This window comes from Alnus glutinosa, chromosome 3 (assembly GCF_958979055.1).
Source record: "Alnus glutinosa chromosome 3, dhAlnGlut1.1, whole genome shotgun sequence".
NCBI classification, from domain to species: domain Eukaryota; kingdom Viridiplantae; phylum Streptophyta; class Magnoliopsida; order Fagales; family Betulaceae; genus Alnus; species Alnus glutinosa.
The window spans coordinates 5,599,801-5,625,000 of NC_084888.1; the positions used below are offsets into that span (position 1 = coordinate 5,599,801).

At 37.4% G+C, this 25,200-nt stretch overlaps 1 protein-coding gene across 4 annotated transcripts; it reads right to left on the minus strand.

Moving 5' to 3' along the window:
* Positions 1 to 1,584: 1,584 nt before the first annotated feature.
* On the minus strand, positions 1,585 to 17,407 carry LOC133862966 (mediator of RNA polymerase II transcription subunit 12). 4 transcript variants are annotated; one of them, XM_062298904.1, is made up of 14 exons: positions 17,062 to 17,407; positions 15,764 to 15,829; positions 15,363 to 15,557; positions 14,224 to 14,283; positions 13,847 to 13,952; positions 12,590 to 12,658; positions 12,415 to 12,468; positions 12,124 to 12,231; positions 10,800 to 10,949; positions 10,356 to 10,703; positions 7,768 to 10,181; positions 4,398 to 7,001; positions 3,209 to 3,542; positions 1,585 to 2,405 (listed from the first exon to the last, which is right to left on the minus strand). In XM_062298904.1, the coding sequence occupies exons 3-14, from the start codon at positions 15,488 to 15,490 to the stop codon at positions 1,953 to 1,955; spliced, it is 6,828 nt and encodes a 2,275-aa protein (XP_062154888.1). In that variant the 5' UTR covers positions 15,491 to 15,557; positions 15,764 to 15,829; positions 17,062 to 17,407; the 3' UTR covers positions 1,585 to 1,952. The 4 variants fall into 4 exon arrangements, with proteins under 4 accessions (XP_062154888.1, XP_062154890.1, XP_062154887.1 ...); XM_062298906.1 differs by having other exon boundaries at positions 12,124 to 12,222; positions 15,688 to 15,829; XM_062298903.1 differs by having other exon boundaries at positions 15,688 to 15,829.
* Between the last annotated feature and the right edge of the window lie 7,793 nt (positions 17,408 to 25,200).

The following is a 25,200-nucleotide window of genomic DNA, read 5'->3' on the forward strand; positions in this document are numbered from 1 at the left end:
AGCATTTTCATAAAGAGAACCAGCAAACTCCAGGGCGTGGATTCGTGTGCAAGCATAAAAATGCATTTAAAAACAAGCATCCGACAACAATCTTGAAACAGAGCAATGGATTAGGTACCCCGATTCAGAAATATAGACTATATAGTTAGCAAGCATGCATAACAAAACCTGAGGTTCAGAGAAGACACAGCTCCCAAGTTTCTGGGAGTTCTATGCCCTACACTAAAATTAGCTTTACTGCTCCAAAAACAGAATGAACATAGAAAAGATATTAACCTAGCAAAATGGAGGATAGTGAGCCAATTTAATCTTAAGGAACTTTATTACCAAGGCATTGAATCCCAAATAATACCAGGCCAATGTATATCCAGCTGAACATTTCAAGATTATTCACTCCACACAACAAAAAGAAGTTCAACATATCAGGAATCTCTTCTTCAATAATTAAAATAGTGCTACATTTTGAGCTCTTTATTTAAATTAACAGCTAAAATTGACATCAGACCCACCTCAACCCCTTTGCAGATCTTTATAGTTGAAAAGTACAATTGAAGAAGTAAACAAATGCCTGATAATACTGAAACTATAAATAGCATTGATTTCATTTTACCGAATGTCAATACTTCAGAGAAGAAATTGACTATAAACAACCTATTCCTCTAACAGTGATCCATTACTTCATCAATACTATCCATACAGAGAAAAAGTATGCAAGTCATCCATACCAAGGATTTTATTTTAAAATTCAAACTAAAGCCCTCTCATGAAAAGCACATCACAGCACAAGTTCTGGGATGTGATAAATATGCCAAACCCACAGGCAACCACCCCTTGTCCCCTTCCCCTCGAACTACCACCAAGCATAGATAATTACAAGTAACAAATGAGAGAGTAGCAGTTTTACACGACTGCTTTTAGGATGGCCTATAAATTTAAGATGCCCAGTAGAGCGCCTTAGACAACAGCAATCATGAGTTAACATCAAGAAATACTGGAAAAATGAATTCATGCTCCAAAACCAGCTGTTTCACAAATTAGAGCCATACATGTCCTCATTCTTGGTGTTTGCCATTCTCTCAGTGCATCCACAGGTAAGAATTTTACTTCTGTGGATACTCAGACCAATCAGAATTCGTTTTAGACTAGAGCATATGAAGAATTTCAGTCCCATAAAGGTTGTCCACTTTGAAGCACATATGTTAAGAAACTAGCATCAATTACTCTTCACCAAATTTTTCCCCTTTATATATACGGGCAAATAGTACATTATCTCATGTAATCAATGAAAAGACAAAGGGCATCGTGCAAAAGTGCAAGTTCTTAAATTTTGAGAATGGGAAAAACAATTTGGGACATCCATAGAAGGAAAGGTGAAGTATCTTTTTGGGAAGAAGAGAATATGGACAGACACATAAAAATTAGTTAACACAGGTTTGCTTGGTGCATCTCTGAGCGTGCTCGCGCACACACATATATAAGCATATAAGTATATATACATAACATGTGTGGCTGCACATGAGTATGTGCTTACAAATGTTTGAGGGAGAGTGAAAGATGCAACTAGAAATTGATGAGCGTGGACCAGATACAGATCATTCTTGAGATATTTTACTCAGATCAATTGGTAAAGTGAAACAATTATCTCTATATATACAACAAGCCCCCGAACTGCACCTGGAAGTGCACAGTCTGGATGGGGGAAGATTAAAGGGTTAGTAGTCAAGCAGGCCCAAGACTCAATCTAATGGGCTGCGTGAAAAAACACTATCTTCACATTTCTCTCACAAGGACCCCACAACCCCAAAAAATATCCCTCTCAACAGCTCCCTTCATCATAGAAGGCAAGGGCAACAGTAATCTTGATGCCAATTATGCAAAACAATTAGAACCTTAAATTACCTGTTGAGGGATTCACTGACTCCAGACCAAATCAAGAATGAAGTTAACTTATATCAGCTGTCCTCATCCACGGCACCAATGTAGGTGAGGTCTGTCCGCCTCACCCTTACAGCCCCCTTAAGCCAGCTGGATGCTCGAAGATTAGCATGGTCACCGCTGCCTATTACAGCAGTGTTACTAGAAGATGGCCCAGACCCTGCACCATCTTCCAGGAGAGTCCATGGGTCAATTTCCATGTCATGATCCAGCTGCAAAGGCAATTGCTTGGACTTCCCTGATATGTTAGTTGCAGTTCGTGCCAAAGGAACTGGAGTCCTTTGAGGTGGGAATAAATGTCCTGAGTGCACCCCAGGAATGGAGATAGGTTGAAGAGAAGCAAGAGCAGCAACAGGAACAGATGGCGGCTGGCAAGAGACGCAGCAACGGACAGAAGGAACAAGAATTGGCATTGCAGTTTGAATTCGCAACCGAACTGTGTCAGGCAGTTGCATCCGATATAACTCATTCTGCATCAGTAGATAGCATGTTAGAGAGAAAGACAACCATTTATCTATTTAATAAATTGTTCAATTATATACATCAATGTGAGAGAAATTAATAGCTTCGAATATAAGGAAATAAAAAGTAGAAAAATAAACGAAAGAAGAAAACTTGTATACACCCACTATTTCTAGCTCCGCATTACGCATAAAGGATAATTTACTTTTTAAGTAAATTAGAGATATAGCTAATAAGTGTAATCTATGATATGCATTATGTTAAATACAATGTAATAGGTAATTTTTTTTTTATAAGTAAATTTAGTCTTATTGAAAGCGAAAGGCACCTCTAAGTACACGTGGAAGTATACAAAAGGAAATACCTAACTAGAAATAGAAAAACAAACAAGGAAATCAACAAAGCTAATCGACAGTGGTGACAAAAAAGCCACCGTCCAAAGACACAGCGTGTAAAAAAATGAAGCTAAAATATCCTCCATAGAACTCTCAAAATCCTCCAACATATATTATACAACCACTTTGTAATGTACCCAGAACTTTTGAGTTATATTGTCTATATGACACATTTATTAACGCATTTTAGCTTTTTTTTTTCTTCTTCTTCTTTTTTTTTTTAAAGTCACATTTAGCTTTTTATTACTTTCTTCACTTAGTTATCTATAATCGTATATTTATCTTGGAGGGGTGAGAATCAGAAGTTAATCGATTAGCATGGAGTTGGATGTCAAACCCAAGTCACTAATAAGTCAAGGTTTTATATATTCAAGAAAACACATTAAAATTAAATAGTAAGCTGACAAAGATCAAACCTGCAGAGTCTCTGCTACCTCGCGATCAAATCCAGAAGATTCCTTGGTAAACTCGCTGCTTGTCTTGGAAGTAGGCTTTGACCTTAGCCAGCTTGGCTGGCAACTACCCAACAAACCATGCAAAACCAACAATAACCGATCAAAGAGACTTTCGCCAGACGACTCCGCAGAGGCAGCAGAAGAAGCTTCTGCAGGAGTCTCCACCTCTCTCTTGGATGGATAGCTCTGTGTGGGATAAAATGAAAGGTCTGCATCTTCATACACAACCCGATTCCCAAGGAGCCGAAGTATTATGGAGGCAAGCAAATGCCTCATATTTCGCCCTGATGGTTCCCTGACAAATCCAGTATCAAAACTTAGCCAAAATTGTGTATCTGCTATTTCACTCTTGTATGATAATAAAATTTCAATGCACAACCATTAGCAATATTCCCAACCTGATTTGCTCATGCAATCCAATCATTTCAGCAAACATACTCTACCAATATCAAAAGATTAACAGAAACTCTACTCTTCACAATCACCTCTCTTTCTTCTTTTTTCCTCTTAACTTTTTTTTTCTCCTTCCTTTTGAGAGTATAAGAAATCCATTTGTTTGACATCATTTACTAAAGACTGAGAGAAGAATGGTTTCAAACACATAATGTTTTAGATAAGTTTCAAACACAAAATGTTTTAGATAAGTTTCAAACACATAATTGCCACTTCTGTTACATCAGAAAAGATCCATTTGGCAATCAAGACATATGAAACTTCAACCATCTACACTTATAAGAAGTCCTAGAACAGAAGTGAGGGAACATAAAAAATACTCTTGAACACCAAAAAATCGAGAAAGTCAATCTTCCAAATCAAACTTACGGAGAAGGTCAGCTGTGCCTAAGAACTAGAACTGTTTGAACGAATATGAGAGAACAAAGAAAAAACGCTATTTGGCAAACGTTAACAAAGGGGATTGGCTAAAAAGGCGTGTGAGCCAAAAATTAACTTAAAAAAAAAATTCTACAAATAACATAATTAAAACACAACTGATGAGTGAGGAAAGCAAAGGAGTAATTTGTATAGAAGTGAGGTTTATGTGAACAAATTATAGTGGAATTGTAGTAGCAATAAAATATTCATGTAACAGGCAATGTAGGTGAAAAATGGAAGAAGCTTCTAAACGAAAATTAAGTCCTTGTATGATTACCCATCTCCACAAATAATAGGAAGAAATCTCAGGAGTAATTGCAAGCGCAACGACATAGAAGCTCGCAAAGCTGCAGGGGACGGTGGAGCAGGATCTGCTGTGACTGTGGGACGTCTGGCTCCAGGACTGCCAACTCTCATAGCTTTGCGATTGCTTACCTTGTTTGTAGGTCCTTCAATTCCAGAAGGTATTGTTCCTGCCTGCTTACTTGTTCCACGAGTAACTGCATTTATTTGTTGCTCAATAGTATTCAACTGCTTGATCAGATCATTTGCAAAGGTATTCCGCGACTCATCAGAGCTTTGATCTATGCAAGGAAGAAGCAATTCAATGAGAGCCCTCTCAGTAACTTGCTGCTGGCTGACATTGGAACCTTCAGTGTCCAACGTTTGAGTAGACCCTTTTCCATACCTTTTCGAGTCTGACCCCTCTTCAACAACCTCTCCTTCTTCAAGAGAGGGGACTTCAAACTTCTTGTCTCCCCTCTTTGCCACTAGATCAGAACCAGAATTACACCGGCCCCAAGGCTTCCAAAACTGGGTCTTTGTCGATAGACCTTTATTCTCAGCAATATTAATAAGCCTCTGTCTGATAGTTTTCCGACCAAAAAGAACATCCTGGCCTCCTAGGAACCATTTAGCCTGTAACAACATTGAATCCTCCAGTGACCGTCCAAAAAGATGAACCACCTCGGAAAATAGGGGAGCAGCATCAGGTCTGACCAGTAACCTTGTGAGAATGATGATAATGAAATTGTTCTCATTCTCAGAAGCAGCAACTTTTTCAGGAGTAGGGGAAGACGACCTGATAGCATCCACTAAGGACATATCATGGGTTTCAAGCTTTTCAATGAGGGCTTGTTCATTTAAAAGAAGCCTTAGCTCCACCCACTGCCAATGAAATTTCGCAGGTTGCAGGGTATCCAAAACATGTACAAGCTTATCCAGAAGCTTTGTTTCATTCTCCGAATATTGAACATTAGGCTCGCATTGTCCAGATATTCGACTCCCATCATCCAGTGAAAATACAGATTGTGGCATTTTACAGTCAATGATGGCATTTAGAAAAAGCCTGGCACGGAGAGGAACAAAGGCCATGGATTTTAAATGGGCATCTGAAACATTTAACTCTAGCATGGCTGCAAATTCAGCATCATTAGTATCAGCAGCTACAATATCATAGAAACCCTGGCTATCTCTCAAACATACATCTCTGAAAGGCAAGTGTTTTATAGCATCAACAATGGCCATTGTTAAAGATTGGTACAATTGGTTGATATCTTCACGGGTCGCAAGGTTTGTGCTCACAATGAATCGCCGCCACATAACAAAGGCAAATATTGAATAGGCAGGTGGAAAGACCAAGCTAAGAGGGAGCATTCGCTGCATCCTTGAAAGAGCCACTATGGTTGGTTCACTCAAGAGTTCCACAATCAATCCATCACACTGTGTTCTACAGTTTCCAACAAGCAGCCTAAACCAATGCACATAAACTTCAACTGAGCTATCCACCTTAAGAGCTCCAATAGAGCGGGCATTACCATTCGAATTGGATCTTGTATTCCTTACAAATTGAATTACATCCAATCCTTCCTTTAAGCGGAAGACAGTTACCATTCTCTCCAGGCTAGTAACCCCATGAATAACCGCTCCAATTACAAGTGCAGAAACAGCAGCTGCAATTTTTGTTGCTCTTCCAAGCACTAATTTTGTCGAACTGTTCAACGTTTCATTAGACATGTTTGTATTGGATTCATGAGCTTCGGGAGACAACTGAAATTGAGTGCGAGAAGCCTTTCCAGGAGCAAAAGCTCCTGCAAGAGCAGAAGAAGCCTCTGTTGCAAGAGCTATCTCAAATACACGGCTTTGGCGCTCCCCAAGTGCTTCCTTAAGCAGGCATAGGCAAGTTATATGGATGCGCAAAATGTGTCTAGCAAAATTCAAGGAACCTGTTGCAGATGAAAAGTTCATATTATTACTGCCTGTAAAATCAGGCATTTTCGCCATAGTTGGTCCAATGTTACCAACAATGGCAGAAATAGCAGAAGACACCAAAGACGGGTCTCCTTCTTGAGCAGCACCACCAGTCTGCCTAATGCATTCCATTATCCCCATGATTATTTGTTGAGCCACCTGATATCCATCATCTAATTTTTCAACTACAGGACCTTTTGGTGGAGCTGCAGCAAAGAGTTTTCTCTCTTTACCTGAAAAATAGTGAAAAGTATCCTCAATATGTCGTTGCACAATCTCTCTCATGTTCATACCCACTCTTGACAACCGACCACCACCTATCTTTTGACGGAAAAATTCATCAAGATCTTCAACTCCTGCAGGAACTCCAAGTGGGAACCCCAACTCTCCATCCACTGATCGTCCAGATTCAAGTTCAGAAAGAAGTCTCCTTTCACATATTGCCTTGAAATTCTTCTCCCATTCAATAACACTACCCACAGTGCCGTATTTCTTCAACAGATATCGAGCATAAACTAGGGCAGCTGAACCTGAAACTCTTCCATTTGAGGTCATAGCTGCTGAAGCCCGATGCATTGTGGCTGACAAGACTTCAGGAATAAGATCTATTGCAACAAGCATGTTCTCGTACCTAAACCAAATTAGTTGTTAGGCATACCACACAAGTTAAATTGGCATTATATCAACTACCAACGTAGACCCAAGAAAAACAAACCACGCCCAAATGGGAAAGGAAAAAAATGTGTGGAGGAAAGCATTTTTCAATTAGAAATATGCAAATTACTCAACAAGAATATGCTGCATAATCAATCTCTCATGTGTAAAACCATAAACTAAATTAAAAAGTAAACTAAAAAAGATGAATTCAGGGAAGATAAGCTTTAGAGGAAAAGAAGTTGCTCAGAAAATGTAAGGAAAACAAACTCTTCTGTTCCACGAGTACATTTTCTCTGCAAATAAATAACTTATTTGAGCCAAATGAGTTGTAGCTGAAGTTTCAAATGCTTCATAAATCTTAAACTTCCTAAAAACTGTCCCCTCAAATGTCTTCCTGATGCTCAAAGTAGCAAAATCAAGACAAAGGCACCCAATGAGAAAAGAAATGATCTAACAGAAAAGGTTGTGCATAGACACACTGCGTAGCCACACACAACTTCTGTGAAACCAGCAACAAAGAAATGAAAACCGACAAAAGCCAACAATATAGCAAATAAATGCTCAACAAGCTGCAGATTCAAATCAAATTCCCAAGAGAGAACCAACCAAATACCAAGGCAACCATGCTACATGGATAACCAGACATAAGAAAAAGAAGCAGAGGAGAAGAAAAAAAAATAATTGCCAGACATATCAAAGCTGTTTGATTTAACTAGAAAAAAAAAAAAAATGAGATCCACCTTCGAAGGGATGATAACAGAAATGCCTCCCCTACTTCACAAACTTGGTTGTCCACATTCCTTGGCAGCATCACAATGTTTCTCCCAGCATGGATTGTCGAATTGGAGCTACTGAGTACCTTTGGAAACAACCAAAGGAGAAATTTCACTGCTAAAACTAAATCATTAGTAAGATCCATCCAATACAGAATAGCAGACAGTTCATCCTCGCCAAGCTTCCACCGTATAGAGCCCCTATCATCAGCAGGAGTGAACGACCTACCAAATTGGCCAACCTTGAGCAGAGTCTTTTCAGTCCCATCAACAAGCTGCCTAACAACAGTCATCAACCAAACTGTAATGGTCCTCTTCTCTCCAAAACGCAGCTTCTTTAGAGCTTTTCCAATCGCGACAATATCACCACAATGGTTTGTTCTGATTCCATCAATTGGCTTAGGAGTCTCTCCTTCCATTCCAGATTTATGGTGAGGGCAGCTTACCCTATTATCACAGACATGACTTGTAGATGCTCCCTGGCTACCCTCAATCCTTGCAGCTGCTAATTGAGCAAGACTTTGAGTTTTACGCACAGTCTTCTGCCGACTCCTGGGGACTTGCTTGGTTGACTTAAGGGGAGGATCAACTTTGAAGGACTCCAAAGGTTTAAGCCCCTTCCTTACCCACCAGGTATCTTCGTCATCTGAAGCAATTGGTGAATGTACTTGAAGGTATGAGCTCCTTTCCTCGCTTAATTTTTGTCTCTTTGCCTTTCTACACTCTTCACAGCCAGGTGTACCTTCCACTAGATCCATCTTGTTGCAAAATGACCCAAAAGGCCTCTTGAAACTCCCTTGAGATTCATCAAGTCCAGTATCAGTGGATGAAGATGAACTGCTTGGGAGCTGCAAAATTACTGAGATGGCCACCTTCAGCTCCTCAATGTCAAGTTCATTTTTGCCACTTTTAGCAGGCAATACATTGGATGATGCCTGAGCAGATTTCCACTGATCAATGGACACAGGGGAAGCACCATCCTTCACAGGGATCGGCTTCTGAGCTGAAATATTTGCAGTTTTTGAATTTTTCTGTTGATCACAAAATAAGCCACGAAGTACAAGGCGGCGTTCATTTGAGTAAATATGCATAGCCTCCAAAAGCTGTGGCCCTCCAGCAATCCCTGCTTCTTCCAAAGCATCACACATAAAGAGCCCAGGCAACTGCTTCAAGATTCTATAGTGTCTCTTCCGCCTGTCAAGGTGTTTAGGTCCATTCATATCCAGTATTCCACTTACTATCAGCTGCCTTACATATGCCTGGGGGAAAAATATGCCTGCACGTATGAGTTCCACTATGAGTAGCTGAAGGCGCTTGCAACCTTCTCCATTGCGTACTTCATGCTGATCAATCCAACACACTATGATATCATGTAAAGGACCGGGGCTATCAAATATATCTGAATTCACACTTCTTCCATTCACACTTCTTCCATCCACACTTTTAAAATTGTTTTTCATTTCATATACATTTCCCACTGATGTCCTACCAGAATTCTGCTGAGAGACACCTTTTCCAACGCTACTAACTCCAATGCTCCCACTCTTGCCTCTAGATGAATTTTGCCAATCTTTTATCTTCAGCTTTAAAATTCGAATTGCAATATATACCTGGCAAAAATCTTTTCTGCCTGTGAACTTACGGTTATGAGGCGGGACAGTCCGAAAATCCCTGAAATCACATGTTGCCCACTCACAAAGGAAAAATACAGAGCAAACGAATGACAAGCTCACAGTCCCAATCCACTTCAACGAGGATCTTAAGCATCGGCTTACTTCTGCAATCCAACCTTCAGCAGTAGCACCATTACAATGATCTTCAAAGAGAAACTTACAAGCCCCTCTGACATCTCCATGCACAAGAGATTTATCCAGGGCCTGCACAGCTTTAGCCAGACTATGACCTGGATAGCCAGGACTAGCTGCTTTTGCAAGAGTATCAGCACGTTTCTGAATGGACGAAACAACATGATCAAAGGCCAAGGATTGAAATTGAGAATCAAGAACTTTACTTTTGAGCATAGAAGTAACTCCTTCAGAACCATTTTTTATCTTTTCTGCATCCCCAGATACCTTCGATATGAAATTCCCGTCGTTTACAGCATGAGATACTACACAAGGCGGTAAGGGAAAGCAGTCCAATGAAACAAATGTATCAGGTACAGCCAATATTAGATACCGAAGCATCTCAACTAGTGCAGCGGTTGTATATGCCTTTCGGGAATTATCTACTAGATCCGATCCACCAGGAGAAGGCTCACGAATGAAACGAATAGCTACTCCAGCAAGACTCCGTACATATGTTTGAGATAGAACAACAGTTTCTAAAACACCATATATAATAGGCAATAGCAACTGCAAAATCTCAAGCAATTCTTTCTCCTGAAAAGCACAAATATGAAAATTTAAAACCAAATAGAATGAAAACTCAAATACTTAAAAAGGATACCAACAGGTTTTATTAGTCTTTTTGAGATCACATCAGTTATGTTTAATCTTAGTGTTAAAAAGTTAAAAAAACAGAAACAAAAACAACAGATATGGCAAAAACAGTACCTGTAGTTGATTCAGGATCCAATCAATGATAACAGAAGGAAGAAGCAGCCCTTCTGCATGGTGCCATTGCAACAGACGTGCCATGTACCACCATTTAAAATGCAGGGAAGGCTCCTCACCATCAAGGACTGCTGATGCTGTGTCACTCCTAAGCTGTAATGACGCAGCATAAGGCACTTGTGGAGATCGGTCTCTGCTGTGTAAAGCAGAATGGGGATTATTTCTTGAGAAAAATTCATCAAGAAGGTATTGCAAATACTCAATAACATCTTTAGTCCAGAGCTCAGTGCGGGACAGCTGTGTTTTGTCAGGTGTCCCCGAAGCGATAGTTGCAGAACCAGGCCGGAGCTGCAAAATAAAACCGTAAGCAACCTTCCAGTATTAAAAATAGCAAAGAACAGGTGAGAATAGTAACACTGGGTACAAGTGTTCAAGTATACATACCTGATTAAGATAAGTTACTTTGATAAACCAAGTTGCTTTAAGTAATGGAACATTATTCTTAATAAGAACGTCAAGGAGGTATTTCCTCCTATATCCATGAGGAACATGATCAGCCGAAGAACGTAACCGTTTGTGAGGTTGTGATAGACCCTGCAATCAAATTTTAATTTTTTTTTTTTTTTTTTTTTTGTTGAACAAAGGAAGGAATAAAGGAAATCAAAGTCAAAGATTTATTAAGTCAAACATCTAATATTTCACGTATGAAACGCATGCTTTATCATAGGCAGCAATATTAAAGAGAGAAAATAAGGTTCAGATGCTTTATCATAGGCAGCCATTTCACTAGAAATCTTTTTTAAGATTGTGTATTGATCAATTTCAAGAAAAACCACTACAAAAATTGTCAAATCCTAATCATGCTGGGAGATGGGGCATGTAGGCTTTACTACCGCTACCAATTGTCCCAATGGGCAATATGCAGTTCTTATCTCACCTTTCTCATAACAGTCTACATATGACGTAGGAACTTATAATTCCTATAAAATCAAGAATTTCTCTACCATAGCTAGAGAAATATTGGCAAGCACACTGAGGTCCCCTTCTCTACTCCCCTAAGAGCATTTCTGAGACAAGACTAATTATTCATAACTCTCAGATTTTAAATATTTTTGGAACCAGGATCACCATTCTACCCATTTCTTTTTCTTTTCTTTTTTTGATAAGTATATTTAAAAGGCACAAAGGGGCGCAACCCAAGGACGTATACATGAAACCCCTAATACAAAGAAAAAAGAGAGCACCTACCTATAAATTCAAAATAAGAACACTCATGCATAAACTGAAATTTCTCTCTTCACATAAACAATGTTTGTAGCATCATTTTCTTCAAGTTCATCAAGTCAGTTTCACAATCTTCAAAACAGCGTGCATTTCGTTCCCTCCATACACACCACATCAAACACAATGGAGCCATGCGCCAAATCGGTATCAACGTCCGATTGCCCTTTGGCCCCATCCAACTCCCCAACATATCTTTCACCCATTTCTTCTAGATAAAGAAGACGTATTCTACCAAAACTCGTTATTCAGAATTTCATACCCGATGATAATTTTTTAGTTAGGGATAATAATAAGATTTTGCAATTGATCAGTTGCTAGTTGCTTAGTTTGTTCTACTTTTTTTTTAATAGTAATTCAAATTCGTTAAACGCTCAAAGAGGCGCAATGGTGGTAACTTAATCATCGAAAGGGAAAAAAGGACATAAAATGTTATCAATTATAATAGCACAGGCACAATGGTATTGAGGGATAATAGAAGACATACCTCAATCCATTTCTTCCGGAAGTCTTCACCACAAGGTCTTTGTTCAGGAAAAAAGCCGGGTTTAGTTAATTGTGAACCAGAAAGAGGCACATCATAAACCTGACCAGCCTGTCATAGTAAGAATATCATATAGCGTCAAATTTCATAACAAGATTTCAAAACCTGAAAAACCTCAATAGGCAAGACAGAACCATTACAAGATGAACATGGATTTTAAAGCACACAAGTAGAAAAAGACTTGAATCTGTTATTTCTGGAAGCCAATAATAATTGAGAAAAAAAAGTCATCACCTTCCGCTTTTGAGCACGAGATTCATTGATGGCCCTGAGACGTTTTCTGATCGCCTGCAAAGAAGAGCAAACAGTATCAAATCATGTAGCCCACAGATTGTGGTGGAAAAAAATAGAACCGATAATGTTATACAGTAAGAGATAATAGACAGCTATCGTAGCCCAAGTGATTCACCTCTTTGCACTTGACGATAACAGGCTTAGAAAAAGCTTGAACCTGAGTTAATGAGATCTCTCTAGATTCCTAACACACTCAGCAAGTAAAACCAAGTTAGATAATAACCACCGAAGGAGAATACAAGAGAATTGAGGTTCTTGTCAATAGTATGTTTGAAGGCAAACATGCACGGTAAATATTTATTTTCTTAAGGGACCTATTCGTTCAACACTCAAGTAACCTTCTTATCACCACAATTCCATGGCCTTGAATTACATGAAAAATTATCAAAAAAATGTTAATACATCATCATGATGTCAACTGTCTACTGCACTGATACAGACACCAAAATTTAAATATGAAACATGCTGGTTGATTTTCTCAGTTCATAATAACATCAGAATTTTTTTATACCAAAATTGGATCTATCATTGTACTTAGGTCACTCAAAGAGTGTCATTTATTATCTACCCCATCCAAATCAACAAAACCTCCTTAATTGATGAATGTGATTTCTAAATTCAACTACGCATCCATACAAATCAACACTTTTTAATCTACAACAAACCAAAATGAAATATTTCCCCAATAAAAACTGAGACACACACACACACAGAGAGAGCTTAAGATATAGAGTAGCCAAAACAAGTATGCAAATTTGAAGCATATGGTATTCACCCATAAATCAAGAATCCTTAAACCACCCACGACTTTGCTAGTCATCCATTGGTAAACAAACCATTTACCTTCCTACAAACCATGACGTAGTAATAACTCAGTATGACTAAGGGAAAAAATCTAAAATATGAACAGTTTGAAAGACTTCAATGAAGCAGATTTTGCAAGACTTGATTCTCCATTGCAATAAACTTAGATACTGAGACACATGCTTCAAACTCACAAGGGAATATAATATATATTAGAACAGCTATAATGATGGGGCCACTCCCCTCAAAACAGGTAGAGGACAATATATTGATTACACTTTCTGCAAGGACTTCTCATAAAATAGTAGAAAACAGGAACACTAGCCTAAAAATATCATCCATTGCATGTCTGAGACTGAAAAAAATAACTACCAGGAAAGGACTTTACTTGTATACAAGAGAACCACAATTTCTTTTCTTAAGTAACGTTCGAAAGCACAAATTAGTTTTAAAAAGCAGACACTGGATCAAAAATGCATTTACAATTCAATAAGGCAATACCATCCAAATTATACATACTCCCTCTTAGAAAATTAATTAATTTATTAAGCAGATAGTAAAAGTGTACCTCAATTCCTTCGATGGTCTCTCTGTAACCAGTCAGCACATACTCTCTGTTGAGAGTCTCCTCATGGCAATTTGGAGTTTGGGGGTGAAAGTCAGGTGGCCCAAGTCTGAGATTAAATGAGTGACAAAAATATAGAATGAGATAAGAGCTATGAACCACAAATGATAGATGCAAAAGCAAAATATCAAAACAACCAGCAACTTTAACACAGTTCTAGTCCAAAATCTAATGTATTGAAAACAAAGGAAAACCAAAATGCATAAGAAATTGAAATATGACTACTCTGTGAACTTCTCAATTCAAAACATTTTGTGGAAAAGGGCAAAAAAAAAAAACTTATTAAAAAAAATATAGGTGCTATTTTGTTGCAGAGTTACCGGGAATTTAAAGGTTCTTTATCACACTTCAACTTGTAGGGAGTTAGTTGTGATGGCCGCCTGCACAAAATGTCAATGATAAATTGATAGCTCTATTTTTTATAAGTAAAATATGAGAAATACATTATAACACATTGCAAACAAACAACTTCTATTTGACCAATCTTGTCTAAGCAACATCAGGATTTAAAAGGGATCCTAGAAATAGCAAAAAATGAGTAGGACAATAGGAAAAGGTTTTCTTGAAGAGAAAAAAGCAGGACCCTACACTCATTGGATCGTTAGGGAACTTTACGAAAACAACTTTTACATGTTTGAGATTTCATGGTTAATGCTCCAAATGGTGGTTGGGATACTAGCTAGCTGGAAGGGAGGTTAGAAAAGCTTAAAAAAAAAAGGGTATAATGTGCATACCCATTATTCCTAATGTGGTGTTGGTGTCAAGCTTCTCTTCATAATCTCAAACTTTTATTCTTGCACTCGCTAGTCCATTTGATGGCTACATCAAGGCCTCTTGATTCCTTTTTTTCTTAGGTCTTGTCTTAGGGTTTCTCTTGTCTACTATCTCTGTGCTAGAGTCTTGCGCCATTTCACTTTTTTATTAATTTTGTTGCTTATTTAAAGCACAGCAGGAGCACAAGTGTCTATATTTGAAGCATGGCTAATTCATCACTACTGATAAATGAAACCACAAGATCACAAATATTAGTCTCAGAAAGTCCTCTTAGCAAGAGAAAAAGGTTGCAGAAAGTCAACTTTTGATAACAAACAAAGACTAGAGAACTAGCTCCTGCTTCGAAGCATTATTCTGATCTCCATATCTCATTGCTTATTGTATGGAAATGCTTGATAATAAAGAATTACATCATTTCCTGACAAACCGAATGATAAATTGTATCACAAGTAAATTAATTATGATAACAAAGCAAGCGGGTATGAGACACTCAATAACCTACTCTCCTAATATGATCAACCAGCTATTAATTGGAACCTCGTCATATCATAAACTAGCAAGAACATGGTCACAATATGCTTTCAAAAGAAAAATAATTATAAAAGAACTTGGGATGGTAGGCAGTACAGGGGTTCATTATCTGCAGAAAGAGTGTAAGATAACTGACTTTCTGGAACCCAGTTACCTAGGATTCAGGGCAAAGTTAGCCGATAATGATGATGAATCAGCTCGGGCAGTATCCCTAGCTGATGGCCCACCTATTGCACTGTTATTAACTGCACTAGTGCAGCTGGCAGCATGATACCTTTGCATTTCTCCCAACTATCACCGGCATACTGCCCCCAGCATCAAGCTGCTATTCAAAGTTGTGAAAGCTAAACTGCAATAGAAAAGCATGTTCACCAAATTATGTCCAACAAATGCGAGTTTACCACCTGATTAATACAGTCAAATAATTGACAAACTAGGGAACAAAATTGGATGTGCACAAAGGGATTCTAATGTATGACCTCAAGCATATGGTCAATGAGTTCTATAAACAGCTACAGAATATTAGTTGAATCTTGAAATTTCCGTTTATCTTACGTGTCGAATCTTTGTGACTCAGTCCAAGGAACCACAAATGTATCAAATTGAATGTGTACCATCAACCTGTCAGAGTTAGAGCTAGAATATGTGAGTAAAACATCATATGGCTGGGGAAAACGGCAAGAATGCAAGGACAAACATAAAGCTAAAAGATGGACAGTCGTATAAACAAGATAACCAAAAATGCAGGAACTTTCTCGTGTGTTACTCGTTACATCAATTTATACTTAAGTTGCCTGAACTTGAGATAGACAAATGGTCTTTTGGAGGGAAACTTAATAATTGTGAACTCTAAATTGCTGGTGTTTTAAATATCAGGCAAATATAAAAAGTTAACATTGTACTCTCTTACATACACAAACCAGGACTTTTACCATTGGGGCTGCAACATTTCCCAATTTTAAACATAAACAACAAAGATAATGAACCCCTCACTTGCTTGAAGTTGCTAAAGTATAGAATTTGAAACAGATAAATTCAAGGAGTAAATCCATCTGGAAAATATTTAAATAATTAATTAATTAATTAAAGGAACTCATAAGTCATGATTCAATACCTGGAATAGTCAAAACTTGAAATTTCAAACATTTAAACTAATCATCATTTTTAACCCTAAACACATCATAAAATCTTACATCTTGAAACTGATCACTCATGCCAAATTGTAAATCCAGTATAACCCAACAATTAGAAATTGCTAAAATTTAAAAACCTAAGGAAACCGGTTATAACAAAACAAAATGCTGGACTTTCAAGATGCTAAGATAATAATTTGGAGTTGCTAATAATAAAACGATAACCATGTTCAACCAAATAAAAATTTGGACCCTAGCATAAATTTGACACTAAGTTCTTCGTCAATTTCATAAAACAGAATGCTAACCACCTATTTTGAAGTTTACAATTTCTAACTAAAAATTGAGCACAACCCTATACCTTGGAGCTTCTATTGTTTACAAATTTCAAATTCACTGCCGACAGAGCAAATAAGTTGCGTAATTGATCAAAACCAAAACTAAGAACCCATCAAATGTTACTTGAAAATTCAAACTTTCCTCTCCAAACCTAACAACCCAAGTAGCTCAAATCAGTTCAAATCCCCCCGCCCAAAAAACAAAAAATCAACAGAAACTTATTAAAAACGAAATACACAATTCCAATACACCAATCTACTGACCATCATAAATTTACAAATTACGCGGAATCCAAGCTACCGTTTTCATCAAAGTAAATAAAATCTCGCACCAAAAATTATCAAATCTAGTACCAAAGGCACAATGACTCAAAGCACAGACCAAAGCTAGGGTTTTGAACGAATCCCGATTCCTCTCTTCGGAGACGGAGCGCGAGCTACATAGACGCCTCGGATTAGGCTATACAGAGAAAAGCGGAGCTAGGGTTTTGATGGCAATCTCGTAAAAAGGGTGAAGAAATTCGGGACAGAATGGGAATCACAAAAAAAATCGCGATTCCTAGAGCCACACCTTTGATGGATTTAGGGATTCGAATAGGGAGCGAGAGAGAGAGATACGAAGGAGAAGAAGGGTCTCGGGGCTTGAGGGGTTTGACTCTTTAGCTTTTGTTGTTGCTGATGATGACGATGATGCCTCTGTTGCTTCCCGACTTCCTGTACTTAGAATAAAGGGGAAGGAGGGCGATCTCGTAAATATCAATAAAAATAATATTATTAATCTATTTGTATCTAACTTTGCTTCCTATTTTGCCCTCTTCGTTTGTAGTAGTGTTGAATGGGTGCTTGGGTATACAGTTAGTTTTAGGAGGGTTGAATGGTCAAAGCGAGTTCGCACCGCAATTAATCCTACTCCTTCATAATGGTCTAGTGTTGTGTTTTGCGTGCTTTAATTACTAATCTGTATATTTCGTGTGTGTGTGATTTGTGGTTGTTTGAAATGCATGGAATCGGTTGTGTTTTAACTGGATGCTTTGATTTTCGATTGGGTAAAGATGTGTGTGTGAAACACATCCAATTTTGATAATTGTATGTAGAATTTTATTTATGAAGAGATTAGATAATTAATTTTCAAACATATTTTAGATTTTAGATTTTTTTTTTTTTAAAAAAAAAAAATTGTAAGAATTCAAACTATCATTAAGGCTTAACAAGTGCAATATCACTTAAAGTTGGGATAATCTTTTCACCCAAATTTGCTCCAAATATTATTCGATAGCTGCATTCGTTAGATTATGAGCTGTCATGTTTGCTTTTCTTTTGATATGCCTCAGGTGACATGATTGAAAGCTTTTAAGCACCATCTTTTTATCGTCAATCAATTATCCATACCGACTCCAACATCGTTCTCCCTTCCTCAATGCTTGAATTACTTTTATTGCATCTCCTTCAATTATAACATCTTGAAGACTCAAATTTCTACAAAATTTCACTAGTTTCCATGTTGTTAAACCTTCGGTTATTGTTTGATCAGTTATATAAGATTTAGAGGAACACATAGATGTTAACACATTTCCCTTATATATAGTCTCATACAATAGCGTTCACCCCTTCTTCTTTTTTTGTTGTTGATAAGTCTATTATCGCATCCCAATTTATCTTTATTACTTCACAAGGGGGGTCAAATCCATTTTAGGGTCGACATAGCACATTCCTACTCAATATTCTTCTTCATATTCTGTGCAACTCTACGAAAGTCATCCCCAAACTCCTTAGCACATCATACTAGCTGAAAAGGAAGAGTGAGATCCCCTCTAAATACTAAAGTATTTCTTCGAAACCATATTATTCTAACTATTGTTACTACCAATTAGCTTACTCTCTCCCCTTCAAGTTTCTCCAATATCCTGTTAAACATGAGTAGGAAATTGTCTTATTCACTCGAGCATTTTTGAATTTTTCAGAGACAATCAGCCCATAAGTCAATGGATGACCGACATCTCCACATAGTATGGTTATGAGTCTCCACCTCCAACCCACATATAAGACAAAGTGGATCCTGCACTATCTTCCTTCTAAAATTATTTTCTTTATTTGGTAGCAAATTATTACATCCCTTCTACAAGTGTTGGAAAAATTATGGAATACAAGAGGTCAAATTATGAAGGCAAAATAAAATTTGGGATTTCAAGGTTCGATCGCAATGATGATATCTTTATAATATATCTTGTCCTCTCTCTAAGTGATAAAGGATTTGAAAAAATAGTTCCCATAACACAATGAAGCTCGTGCGTTGCTCTAAAATAGTACTTTCCAGAGTAGCAAGAAAGTTTTTTTTTTTTGAGAAAAATAATAGCATAAAAGAGACATGTAAAAGAGTAAAATTGAAACCATGAGATCCATGTCTTTTTACGTATATTTATAGTGATTTTGGACATCCACCCAAAAAAACATTTTTCACTTAATAAATTGGTAACAGCTTTAATATTTGCAGCACATATGATTTAGATACATCACTAACTTGAAAAAGATTCATATCCTCTTCGATTTTATTTTTTATTTTTAATTATTTTAGCTTATATATATATATATGAATAAACTTGATTTCAATCAGGTTAAAACTAAATTATATACACGTCATATGAACATGACGAAATTGGCATTGTTTTTGCACCTAAAAGAGCACTTGTGTGGTAGCTTTTGAACGCAAAAGAACAGTTTTTGTATACATCCTTAAACAACAAATCTTGCATTTTTCTCTTTCTTCTGAACAAGCACCTTTCTTTGTAGCAGTTTAGGATTGATCAACTCATTGGGTGTTTGTACTTGAGAGATCTCGTGTGTGGTACGTACCTTTTTGGGCAAAAGACAAAAAAAAACACATACTTTGTTTTTTTAATATATGGGATAGTACCGAAAAACAACACATAAACAACTGAAAAGAAAAACCAAATCTAAGAAATAACACAATACTACATAAAGAGAACATGCATTACAGGCAAACCAGGACTACAAAAAGGCCTTAAAGTAACTCTTAAGGAGGGTCTTTGAAACTGTGGAAAGGTAGATCTAGCAAGAGGAACATGTATTAGTAGAGCTAATTGTAACGGCCCATTGAACAATGATACGAGCACGGATATTTACCGCTCCTATCAATTTTGGTAGCTAATTATCTGTTGAGAGTACTTAGTAGATCAAGCTAGAGTATAAAAAAGAATGGAGGCAATTATCCAATAAGTCGTGGACTTACACATTCTACTTGTTGGAAAACTCAACCTTAAAAGGACGAACAAGAGGACCAGGAGGTATATGAAGCACCCTGAATATGTATGATTATTTATGTTTATATTTTTCGAGGACCTGATATGATATATGTGGTAGACTGTGGATGGCACTATATGTGGGGCATTGGGCGATATTATGAGCTTAACTGCTCTTTGATATTGTATATACATTAAGGCATGATTCAAACTTAGATATAATGGTATGATTTGATGGGTATTAGATATAATTGCAACTATCGACCTATGAAACACATGTAATATTCATGGTATGATGTGATGGGTATTATTTAGATGCTAGCTAGGTTGATATTTGTTTGATGATGCTTGTTGAGAAAGGAATATATATATATATAGCCACTTGTTTTTTCTGTAATTATGTCAAAGAGACATAGTAGTAGCTCTTCGACTTCGACTTATCATTAAAGGAAAATAATTCGAGGGCGTTGCTCAAAGTCTCATAAAAGAAAAGATGTCGTTCACATAATCTTACACGTTATGACCTTATCTACTTGGGTAGGATTGGAATGGTATTTTGCGGGTCATGTTCCTAGCTATCTATGTTCATTGGGATTCGGATAAGGTTGAAGGGTCTCGAGATAGTCATTTCCCTGCTTGTGCCTTCTGTTTTGGTGTTTTCACCGCTCTACGCGGCCCATTTTTTACTGTTTGCACTATAATTTTTGTTTTTTGTTTGTTATTAGAGAGCCTACCCTTTTTTTAAGGTGCCCACTCTGTCTTTCTTTCGAATCAAGAGTGTTGGAGAAATTATTAATCCTAAACTCGACTGGGCCCACAGCCGAATTGGGGGCCCAGCTAGTCGGATCGACCTAACTACGATTAGTTCAGTCAATTTCGCCTCGGGTATTTGGTACAATGTCACGTGGTAAATACACATTGGACCCTAAGGACCTCGGAGATAAAATCATCTCGGAGTACAAGCATCTCGGGCTTAAAACTCCTCAAGGTATAAAACATCTCGAGATCTCTATACCTTGGTGATAGACTGTCTCGGGATCACTGTCCCTCGGACATATTGTCAAAGCATGTCAAACCAACTCAGATATACTCCTCGGATCCTACAGGAAGATGTTGCAATGTATTCAAGGAGCTATGTTCGGATTTTACGGATTAATTTATCTATTAAGGACTTTTCATATTATCAAAAGACTCCTATTTCAAATATTTCAGGATAAACCCTTATCCCATAAATCAGGAGATAAGGCACATATTAACATGGAATTGACTAAAGAGTTGGAGTTCTACCCGACTTTGACTCTATTAAGATAAGTTTGAAGCTCGTGCAATCTAGGACAAACTCCTAATCCTATTGCACTTAATCACTCCAGTATTTTTAGGACTGTGTGCCTATAAATAGGCTGCTATACCAACAAAGAGTGTGATAAAAATTGCAATTAGAAAAGGTTTTGACACTTGCAATATTGTACGTCATTATAGCTGCTATGTTGTAGATTTCCAGTTCAAAAGCTATGGCACAAGCCTTCTGCCCTTTATCTTATAGCTGAAAATTGCACAAGTTACCATTTTCTGTGCTTTCTGTGGGAAATTTTTGTCATTGCTTTCTCAGTGGCGAAGAAAAACATTCTCGTAACTCGTAACTCTTCTTTACATCAGAATCCAATATAATTCACGTATATAATAATAATAATAATAATAATAATAATAATAATAAAAAATTGTTATCAAGTCTTAACCATGACTCCCACGATCACACGATCTCTGTTTTAACAGGTCTAGCCTCTGCGGCTCTGCCTCTGCAAAGTGTAGAAATGAGCTCCAAGTATTCATGCCTTGCCAGCTGTCAGATGAATTGATCGATGGCTTAGACTTCAGTTTATTCACACCGCGCTCATGTTGAGAGCTTCCCATCACATTATTTAAAATTTTATCTACAAAAAAAAGGTTCAAATAAACTACATTTTACATCCGATTATTTTTATTTTTGTATAACTTTTGATCTTTCATTACTTTTGTAATTAAGTTCTTAAACTTTAAAAAGTGTCAATTTAACTGGATGTTTGAGTGTCTATATTTTTCAAATTATATTGTATTATATTTGAAAAGCATGTTTTGATGCTTTTTGAATTCTGAATTAGAATTAAAATTGTTTCCAGGTTTTTAGGGGTGTGCATAGGCGGGGCGGGGCGGTTTTTCGCCTTTTTTGGCCCCGCCCCGCACCTATGCGGGTTGGAAATTTCCAACCCGCAAACCGCACTTAATAAAGACAACCCGTGCGGGGCGGGACGGGTATTTTGAGTGGCATTTAAGTAATTTTGATTTTACTTTGTAAAAAATAAAAATTTGAAAAAATACTGGTTTTTTTAATAAAAAAAATTAAATTCATATTATTTTTTCACAGAATCTTATGAATGCAAAGTCAAATTTTTAGGGAATCCACTCTGTTTCATTAAAGAAAAAAAATTATAATTTCAAAGCTCCTTAAATTTAGTCCTTCAACATGTTAGACACATATCTTTCAATCGTTCATATTTCTATACAAGAACATTTTCCATGGAATTAGCCTTGTAAACTAAACTAAAAGCCCTATTAATTATAAGATAAAATTCTAAGAAACATGATTTCTTTTTTTTCTTTTTCTTTTTCTTTTCTCCTCTGTGTAGGGCGGGGCGGGGCGGGGACCCGCATTTTTTAAAAGGCTAAACCTGCAACCCGCCTCGCCCCGTATAAATTTCTCAAATTAAGACCCTAACCGGCAAAAAAATCTGAAAACCCGGTCCTCTGTGGGGTGGGGCGGGTGCTGCGGGGCGGGGCGAGGATTGCGGGTTTTGCACACCCCTACAGGTTTTACCCAACTTGCTTTTCGAGCAATTTTTAACCCAACTTTTCAAATTCAAACCAACTCAATAATAATAATAATAAAACGAAATAATAATAATAATGAAAATAAAAATCCAGGAGTGGTCAAGCCATTCAATTAGTTTCAATTTCAAAGTTAAAACTTTCCACTCAGAATTCTAATTAATCTCTCTGTTCTCTCTGTTCTCTCTCCTCTATCCCACTCCCTGATATTTCTTCCTGTGCAAACTGCCATGGGAGGAAAGCAATGTGCTTCCCCCCCCCACCACCCATCTCCGTTCCATATCTCCTCCTTCCACCCCACCACACAACCACCCTTACTTCTCACTTTCCATCATCTATCTCTCCACCATCTAGCATCTTTACAATTTTTTAGGCCTTTGGAGATAAGACATAAGCTCTAGCTACCCACCTATCTTATTCACATTTTCCTTGTTTTTTTGTGGCTTGAGTCTAAACAACAGTTGTTCATGATCATTTCCTCCACCTTCCACCGAGTTTTTTGAAATTTTTGGCAAGGGGTTTCTTTTAAATTTTTTGGATCTAGATCTATATTCTTCTAACAACTATTACAAGACACGCACCTCACCAATGGGTTCATCGGCATCTACGGCATCCACCGATGGTCTCCGTTCGCTCCACTGCCATCTGCTCCCCCGCGCGTGGCACACACGCCCTCCAGAGAGCTCTCTCATCGGCTCGTGGATGCCATGTTTGCTCTCCTCGCTTTCCACCTCGTCAACCATCGGTGTTTCTAGGCTTCGCCTGCGAATCCGGCTACTGAGAGGCCTCCCCTTGGCGGTGCATGTGCCCCATTCACCGTCAGGGAAGGCTCCCACCCCGCCTTCATCTGGACCTCTGCTGTTTATGTTATTGTTTTTGCGTTATTGTATTTTTGGGCTTATTTATTGTTTCCATCTCCCCATGTTCACCCCTATTTTGGTGTTTGGGTCCTTGTGACTTAATACACTTTTCAAATTACCTTCAGTGGTGACCCCGGCTTTGTGGCATCCGTGCCTCAAGCTATTGGGCCTGCAACTTCGGAAGCATTGCCCCCGCGTAATTTCGTTTTTAAGATTGTTTTTGGGTTGCCCAGCCCTTACTGTGTTTTTTATTTCTTGATGTAATATGTTTCTCATGTATCTATAAAAATAAAAAATAAAAAAAATAAAAAAAGTTTTAATTTCAACCCTATGTTAGAATTTTCTGTTAAATTCTGTTAAAATTCCCAAAATGCCGTAATTTTTTTTTAAAAAAAAAAATTATAAATTTTCAAAGATTCAGGCATTGGTATTTTGCAAATTTCGTTAAATTATGATCAATACCTAAATCCTTGATCTTTTTTTTTCTTTAAAAAAAAAAAAATAGAGGTATTTTGAAAATTTTGATAGGATTTAACGGAAAATTGTAACGGAATGTTGAATTTAAAAAAAATTAAAGAAGGATATCCTAAATTAACACCTTTCAAAGTTTTAGTACTTAATTAATTGTAAAAGTGATAAAAAAAGATCACGGGTTATAAGTGAGATTTTTCCTTTATTTTTTTTATTATTTAAATATTATTTATTTATTTATTGGGGAAATTACACTTTACTCTACTGATATATCTACCATATGGCGATTTGGCCCTCAATGTTTAAAAATTGGTAAATGACCCCCCTGACATTAACATGTGTCAAAGTGGACATTCCGCTCACCCACCCGTCATTTTGGACGGAAAGAAGGTCACATGCAACACAAAACCCGTTCCTAAAATACCCCCGACCCCATCAAGCCCTACAAACCCACATATGTTTGTCTCATGCCCCACACTTTGTTCGGTTGTTCCCCACTCTTTTTCACTCTCGAGTCAAAAAGAAGAAGGCGACGCACCAAGACGCCGATTTTTGTCGATATTATCTCAGACATACACTAAGATTCTCTCAACCAACTGAAAAAAGCAGGTGAGTGGCTTTTTCTTTCATTTTTGGTGATTGGTTTAATCTTTTTTATAGTTTAGGGTTTGTCGGTGATTTGGGTATAAATTTGTGTGTGTACTGTAATTGTCGGATATTTTTGGGTTTCGGTTGTCTGGGATTTGGATTTAGGTTCTGTTTATTTTGTTTGCTTAGTTTAATTATAGTTGGTGATTTGTTTAATATTTTTGGGGGTTTAGGGTTTGTCGGCAATTTGGGTATAAAATCACTACCACTGTCAAGTATTTGGGGGTTTTGGTTGTCGAGAATTTGGGTTTAGGGTTTGTTTATGTTGTTTGCTTAGTTTAATTCCGGTTGGTGATTGGTTTAATATTTCTATGGTTTAGGGGTTAACGACAATTTGGGTATAAATTTCTCACCACTGTCACTGTCGAGTATTTGGAGGTTTTGGCTGATTGGTTAGATTCCCTTTATTCCATGCAAATTGCT